The sequence below is a fragment of the Amborella trichopoda genome, chromosome 13, assembly GCF_054954075.1.
Source record: "Amborella trichopoda isolate Santa Cruz 75 chromosome 13, AtrichopodaSantaCruz75HAP2 v2.0, whole genome shotgun sequence".
Lineage (NCBI taxonomy): Eukaryota > Viridiplantae > Streptophyta > Magnoliopsida > Amborellales > Amborellaceae > Amborella > Amborella trichopoda.
In genome coordinates, this window is record NC_142348.1 from 52,882,059 (window position 1) to 52,890,000 (window position 7,942).

Sequence of the window (7,942 nt, forward strand, 5' to 3'; positions counted from 1 at the left end):
GTGGCGAGGCAGAATGCACCTACCTCACAGGATTGGGGTCGAGACACACCTAGGCTTGTGATCCCTCTTAGATCATGAAGAAAGCCCCCCGACCTCTTGGCTTGGTTTGGACCCGGCTCCCTTGCCGCTCACATACTGCCTTTGTTTCACACGCCCTCGTATGTGTATCTGGGGTTGAGAGCCCTTAGTTCGGCACTTGGATGGTTTAGGTAATAGGTTTAGGGGGCTAAGTTCAAGTTTAAATGGGGGAAACGGGGGTAGAAAAGGATAGATGAAAGAAAGGGATAGAAGAGATATAAGGTAAGAAGGAAAAGAGGGAGAGAATTACCTGATGATCTTGCAGCCTTTTGCCGTCGCCTCACCTAGGTTATTATTCCTGTTATCTGAAGAAAGCTACTAGGCATAAGCCAAATACCCTTCTTGTGCACTCAAGAGCCCCAAGGTTGACCTAGTGCACGGGCCTCTTCATGAAGTAGTAACAAAAGAGGAAGGAAAATGAGTGATGAAAGCAAGGGGGAGGGAACCACTCCATAATCTTATAGTCTTCCGGTGTTGCCTCCCCTAGGGGGCTGTTCCGGCTATCTGAAGCATCAGTAGAACGGGCCTACTAGGAAGGGGACTGGACCCCCTTTCGATTCTGGGGGAAGGTCTACCGGAACCTGCGGCTCAAGCAGGCAAGGGGAATAGAGGTTCCCCTCCTCTGACGAAAGGTGACGTATTCCGTCACAGAAGACCTCCCCGACCAAAATCGGTGCCACCCCCTACGGGACATGAACGAGCCCGAAGACGACAACGTCGTCTACTCAAATGTAGTCGAAACACAGGAGGGCGACCCTGCTTCGCCTGACCCTCGGCCCCAAGGCTGTGAGCTGACAAACTAGATTTGGTCCCAAGGCCTTCAAGCGCCAAGCTCGACAATGATACTCAACGTCACCCGGAGCCCGTGCTCACCCCGTCCATGAAACAAGCCTGATCTCAGATGGGGCACGCTCAGTCCTTACTCTACAGGGTCCCCGATCAGAGCACAAAGAGGACCGTGGTCACCCCTCCCACTGAGCTCGGACCGGCCCATCGAGGTAATGAAAGTGAGCTAGGAAGGAGGGGAGCTCGAAAACCCCACGACTCACTTCGGGAATGTCCTGAACAATTGCCTGGACAGACTCAAAGGGCTCAAGGACGTGTTGTCAACGCTCTCCTCCCATCAAGAGACTAACTCTACACCCGAACCGCCACTCAGAGAGGAGGAAAGTCCTCAACCCCCCCTCCGGCTTCAGCACCGAGATCTCCAGATTCTCTTCCGTCTTTTGACGTCCAGCCCAACACAGCCCCTCAAGCATCACCATTGATGTTCACACAGGAGAACATGTTGCGCATGATCAATAAAAGCATCCACAAGCTACAGGTGTCAAGGACGCGGTACAATGTCCCGTACCAAAAGCCCTACCCGCCATCTATTGATTGAGTTCCATTCCTCGTTGAGTACCAAAAAGAGAGATTGTCGATCTTTGACGGTATAGACTCGCGTCATCAGCACATAGCCCACTTCATGTCTGCCTACCAAGAGTCAGCCTCAGACCCTAGGTTGTTGCTCTAACAATTCGTGGTGACTCTTATCAGGCCCGTCTTCAAATGGTGCGCCCGCCTGCCGCCCAACTCGGTCCACTCCTGGCGAGAGATGGAACAACTCTTCCACAAATGCTTATATGAGGCATGTGTGCATATCCTTCTCAACAAGCTTTGACCCCTATAAGGCCTCTTTTTGTGGTCATTTGGGAGGAGAAAGAAAAGGAGTAGAGAGAGACAGAGAAAAGGATTAGAGGGAGAGAGAGAAAAACCTTGAGAGATAAAGATTAGAAACCCTAGAGCTAGCCTCCTAGAACTTCAATCCTTAAGCCTGAGAGAGCCTAGAACCATTTATAGGACACAACCACCCTATAATGAAGGGACTTGCTGGCTAATATCCGGATCAGAAAGAGAACAGAGGACCGGTTATGATACACACTGGTCCCAAAGGGCTCGGGCGTCCTTGGCCATCTGGCCCAGTTCGATATCACTTTCTTCCTTCTTCTTTTTATTCTTATTTTGTTACTTTAATTTTATTTTGCTATGTTTTAGTTAATTTGCTTAAAAATCGTATTTTGGATATTTTGGATCATGCTGCCCTGCCACAGATCTGAGAGCAGATCTGCTTGCTTCTAGGTAGATTTGACCTTAAATCTGAATTCGATTTGTCCCACTTTCTTTACCACTGCATTTCTTTCATTTTTCATCAATGTTAAGGTGTCAAATCCGAGAGATCTTCATTGGAAGATCTGTCAGATTTTACATCATAAACAACCCTATTACAAGAATGTCTAGGTAAGGGGCCTGCTCCTCACTGGCTTACCAGAAAAAAAAAAGAAAAAAAAAAGAAAAACAAAGAAAAGAAACTTATGTATTCAGAAGATATTATTGAAAATAATGATTCTCAGTTGTTCCCAATTGTTCCCAAAATTTCATAATAAAATATTCTTCCAAATGGATCTTTAACCGAAGGAGTAGATGCACACTATGCTCCTGAGGAACATAGTATACCCACTTTCTAAACAAAAAGTATTGTCCGGATGATTACAACCTTGTAACATGAGAACCCGTTCCATACCAGCAATATTTCGAAAATCACGAGGTAATATTCAGAATGCATGCTCCACTCGAACAGATGTTCTTACCATATTTATTATTTCTTCTCCAAAACTGGAATTTGTCAATCTTACTGTCAACCATCACAAATCCACCCCTCATTTCTACAATTGAACTAGTAATTTCACTACGGCTTACCCGTTCTCTGCTCCTTCTCTCTCTCTCTCTCTCTAGATGTAAGCGGGTGTCCTGGTGTGGTAATCAGAGCTACAAATACACATTTAAAACGAGTCTAAATCAATTAAAAAACATGAGGCTCCAAACACAATCAGAAACAGAAAATGAATGTACACTGTAATTTGACACGGTGAATGAGAGTTTGTACAGTAACCGAGCTCGATGGTGGCGTTGCATGGAAACCCAGCTCATCAGGAAACTAAACAGTTACTAACGGAGAAGTATAACACCAAAGAAGAAAAACCAAAGAAGACCATTGAATAATGGCCACCATTTCTCAGGAAAAAAAAGGCTCAACTACTAGCCATCGGTGGACGCGGGGAGTGCCTCATCGACCATGCTCACAGTCCAGACGCAAACTAAACAGTTACTAACAGAACAAAAAAGATTAGATATGTAGAGATGGTGAAATCTTCTCAGACTTTGTCCCCCTTATCTCCTGAGTCCAAATCCTCAAATGAATTAAGAAAAGGTGGAGCGGATGGAAGGCTCTTTAGCACCTGAGACCAATCGAGAAACAAGCAGTGAGAAGTTTATAACAAGATTAAGGATCACTCACCCAAAAAGAAAAAGAAAAAAAATGAAAGAGAAAAGAAATGGAGCAGGGGGTAAAGAGGTTGCGAGAGAGACCATAGATGGATCCAATCTCAATTTTTTAAAGTTTTCATCAAGGACGCCCATGAGGCGGTCGCTTCCTTCCTTTTCCATCTCTCGCAGTTCAGCCATGGAGTCATGGAGTTCCTGCATTCGAAAATCGAAACCAAAAACGCACTTCTATTGAATTCCACAAAAATCAAGGAGTGTTCCATCCATGTTAGATAATTTAGTTCACTGGCCAAGAATTGATTCACCAAACGAGATATAACCCGCCAGATAACAAGATTCAGGGAAGTGGGTAACGAACTTACATTCTCGGGTGGTGGCACTGGCACTGGTACATCTTCTTGGACTTCCTCCTCGACATAATTCTGAGAGTAAATCATTAACCATTCAAAAGAAAGAAGTTATAAAGGAGGATCACTCCACGTTTGTGTAATGAGAATGTAAAGAGGGTGACACGTTCTCTCGCAGTACCTCATCGAGAATAGCCTTTACCACCTGAAACAAACAGAAAAAACAAATTTATAACAAGATTGAGGAACAGTAACCAAACCAGTTAAAAAAGAAAAAAGGAAAATACAAATGGAGATTTGAGTGCGAGACCATAAATCGATATAAATTGCGTTTTATCTCGCTTTTTGGAAGATTGTCCAAGTCGAGTTCATTGCCCTCGGAGGCTTCCTTGTTGATCTCACACCAGTTAAGTACGTACTCACGGAAATCCTGCGTTTCCAAATGAAAACCAAAAACTGACTTCTAATAAATTCCACAGAAATCTAAAAAACTTCGTCTTTGAAATGCGTATCTCATAATTTTCTTTTTTTTTTCTTTTGGTAAGAAATAATTTTCTTGACAGGCCAAGAAATGATTTCACGAAACAAAACACGATGGGCAGAAACCAGAGCTCTCTAGCTATCAACAGTATCTCCAATTTGCTTCTTCTTTATAAGGTTGATGACGAAAGCTCAACCAAATACAGATAAGCTTTCTTTCAATCAACTATCTCATATAATTCTAGAACCACAAATTCAGTAAAAAGAATCGTAGAAGGGCACCGCATGATTGACCCTACCCTCTTGGCATCCTTGGTGTTGAAGAACTTGGCTGTGAGAAGTGAGAAGTTGTTATCGAGCCACATGCTCGTGGAGCCACTGATAATGGGTCCTGCTGCTGTCGCAATATTCTGAAGAAACAAAGAACACCCATCCATGAAATCCTCTGCATTTTCTTTTCTCGTGAAAACTAAAGAGAGAAAGAGAACAAGAAAAGAAAAGATAACAGAAGAAAGTAAAAAGAAGTTATCAGATTTTCTGTTACAGTGGAAATTTGGTAGGAATTAGTGGAAATTTGGTAGGAATTTTCCGTTCTTGTGAAAAATAGAGAGGGAAAGAGCGTCAAGAAAAGAAAAGATAACACAAGAAAGTAGAAAGAAGTTATCAGATTTTATTACAGCGGCAATCTGGAAGGAAAGACGAGCTTCACAAGCGGCTGTGAACTTTCGCATTGCATCAGGCCTGACCTCGGCAACATAGCAATCTAAGTCGCCCTTTAAAGAGTAGGCAATGACATCTTCCTCAACCGAGTTATCGGTGAGAATGAAATGCTTGTCGATGAGAACATGAAATTCGGAGCAAATGGACACAATCTCGGACTCGATAGTGGAAATTTTGTGCTTGATGGCTTCCAACTGTTCTGGATCGACCTCACCGTGAGGTCTTGACATTTCGTTCTGCCATGAAATCAAGCGTTCATACACAGACATCATGTACGAAGTGCACAGGAGTCTGCGCTCTTCTTCGTTTAGGCGCCGGGCCTCGTCGCCTCCTTTCTCTATGGTCTGCACTGCTTTCTTCATGAAATCAACCATCACGTCGAAGGACTTGAACTTGAAGGCAGCCTTGGCCAAGGATAACCAGTGCTCCACCGGCTTTTGTGCTTCTGGCTCCCTTGCCATTGCTGGTGGCTACTGCGTCCAAGATACAATCACAGTTTCCTTGCAGAGAGAAAGAGAGAGAGAGAGGGAGAGAGAGAGGTTATAGGCTTGGGGGATGCTTGATAGAAAGTGTGGGTGTTATATGAGAAATGTGGGGGAGGGAAAGGGTTGGAAAGTTAGAGAGAGAGAGTCCGTGAGCTGGCAGAGTTGGAGAGAGAGTGTGGCAGGTGGGATACAGAAGCGGACAACACATTTTTACAGAAAATGTCATTCACATGGCCAAATCGCTTACTGAAAATTTAAATAGCCAAATAAATTAATTTACATATGAAGTGTATATTTCAAATATGTTTGCACCCACGAAAAATTATTGATGCTTTTAATTTTTTATACATCGTTTATCCAATACTTTTTAATATCAGACCTAATATTATTTTTCTTATATTTATTCTCAAATAAAAAAGTAAAAAAAAAATAAGACTCAATTGTCATTTCCTCTCTTTACCCAATTTTTCTCTCTTTCTTTTTTAGCCCAAACTCCCTCTCTCTACCTGCTATTTCTATTTCTCTTTCAGTCCAAACTCCCTCTCTCCCCTGTCCTTCCTCTCTTTTCTCTTTTATCCCAATACCCGCCCTCTCTCTCGCCCAAACTCCCTCTCTCTCTCTTCTCTCTCGTGCCAATACCCGTTGTTTTTACTTAAAATCCTTCTTTCTCCCCATTTCTTGACATTTTTTTACTGGGAAGTAGACTATCTACATAGTTAATTTGAAAAAGACCTTGCAAGAAGTGGCCCTCCATATTTTCATAGAACTGTTTGTCCCTGATAATTTCCGATGCAAGAAATATTTGATCTTATATTATTTGTTTTAGAAAATAATTATGAAAATTATAAGGGGGTGGTTTGTAAAGAGCCTAGGCTCTAAACAATCAAATTAGATCATATCTTCAAATAGTATGGAGACTAGGGTTTCAATACTTAAAATCTTTGTGAATGCCTTAAAATATATTTTCATTTTTATTTATAAAGTTTAAAGCTTCAAAAATAGTGTAGGCGTTAGATTTATGAAACTTGAAAATCTTGAAAATTGATGTTCCAAAAATGCATTATGGAATACACTATTTTCAAAACTTGAAATTCATTTTCTTTTGATGTCCATGCATCTTGATCTCGAGGTGATCAATTTGATGATATGTGGGCATCAAAACAACTTCTTCGAGTAAAATTTTTTAGGTAGGCTCAAATTTGATTGTTTAGAGCCTCGGCTCTATATAAACTTTTCTCAAATTATAATGTATCGAAAACCTAAAAACAGAACATTTTCTTTTACTTTTAAATAAAAAAATAGTTTCTACTTTGAGCGAAAGAAAAATATGCTCCTAATTGATAAGTTTATTAGGACACTTTAGTGGGGATTTTTGAAATGGTTTGACCATTAAAAAATATTTTTCTGTATATTCTTTCTAAAGTGCTCTGCTGGAGTTCTCAACATCCAAATTATTTTGACAATATTTTCGGGGTGCTTCCTCAGGAGTATAGTTTACTTCTTCAACCTTGGTCAGATGACCTACTAAGGAGGATTTTTTCAATCTAAAATTTTGGATGATTATTTAAAAAAAAACAAATTTGAAATTTGAGTTTTCTAACACTTAAATCTTATCCTCTAAAAATTGGACGTTCTTGGGCATTAAATCAATACAGTCACAAGCTGCCAATGAACCGGTAATTTGTATGTTCTTGGGCATTAAATTAGTTGAAATGTTCATCGAAGTTACTAATTGTGTCAAGTAGTCTTGTCTCACAACACTTAGTGGATGAATTAAGTTATGCTCTATTATTTTTTTTCCCTTAAACTGTATATTTATCCTCGTGATTGGGTTTATTAAAATACTTTCTTAGAAAACATTTTTATATATTTTCTAGAAAACATTTTTGACAATGATTTCTAGAAAATGTTTTCTTTAGAAAATATTTTATAGAGAAAACATTTTCATATGAAAATATTTTCATCTAGAACATAATTTCTCACATGAAACATTTTCTAGAAAATATTTTTTGGAAAAAGTTTTTTTAGTAAATATTTTTTGGAAAAAGTTTTCTGAAAAAACATTTTCCTAGAAAACATTTTCCTAGAAAAGGTTCTCTTAGAAAGCAATTTCCTAGAAAACACTTTCTTAGAAAATGTTTTCTTGTAAAACATTTTCCTAAAAAACATTTTTTAGAAAACACTTTTTAGGAAAACGTTTTCCTAGAAAACACTTTCTTGGAAAAGGTCTACTTAGAAAACAATTTCATGGAAAACATTTTCCTAGAAAACACTTTCTTAGTAAAACATTTTCCTTTTCTTAGAAAAGGTTCTCCAAGAAAGCACTTTCTTGGAAAACACTTGGAAAATATTTTCTTGTAAAGCACTTTCTTAGAAAACATTTTCTAGAAAACACTTTTTAGAGAAATGTTTTCCTAGAAAGCAATTTCCTATAAAATAATTTCCTGGAAAATGTTTTCCCAGAAAACAATTTATAGGAAAAGGTTTTCCTAGAAAAATGTTCTCCTA

At 39.8% G+C, this 7,942-nt stretch overlaps 1 protein-coding gene across 2 annotated transcripts; it reads right to left on the reverse strand.

The window, feature by feature from the left end:
• Nucleotides 1-2,899: 2,899 nt before the first annotated feature.
• Nucleotides 2,900-5,449, reverse strand: LOC110006543 (14-3-3-like protein G-BOX factor 14 lambda). Of its 2 annotated transcripts, XM_020662291.2 has the most exons (7): nucleotides 4,907-5,449; nucleotides 4,529-4,639; nucleotides 4,060-4,179; nucleotides 3,931-3,954; nucleotides 3,765-3,824; nucleotides 3,487-3,597; nucleotides 2,900-3,356 (listed from the first exon to the last, which is right to left on the reverse strand). In XM_020662291.2, exons 1-7 carry the CDS (start codon nucleotides 5,408-5,410, stop codon nucleotides 3,273-3,275), a joined length of 1,014 nt encoding a protein of 337 aa, XP_020517950.1. In that variant the 5' UTR covers nucleotides 5,411-5,449; the 3' UTR covers nucleotides 2,900-3,272. The 2 variants fall into 2 exon arrangements, with proteins under 2 accessions (XP_020517950.1, XP_088712793.1); XM_088856667.1 differs by lacking the exon at nucleotides 4,060-4,179.
• Between the last annotated feature and the right edge of the window lie 2,493 nt (nucleotides 5,450-7,942).

Coding starts and splice junctions, on each gene's coding strand:
- LOC110006543 (XM_020662291.2), bottom strand. CDS start 5,410: ATGGCAAGGGAGCCAGAAGCACAAAAGCCGGTGGAGCACTGGTTATCC. Junction 4,180..4,528: donor ACACCAAGGATGCCAAGAGG/GTAGGGTCAATC, acceptor TTGGAAACGCAG/GATTTCCGTGAGTACGTACT. Junction 3,955..4,059: donor GCAATTTATATCGATTTATG/GTCTCGCACTCA, acceptor TGTTTGTTTCAG/GTGGTAAAGGCTATTCTCGA.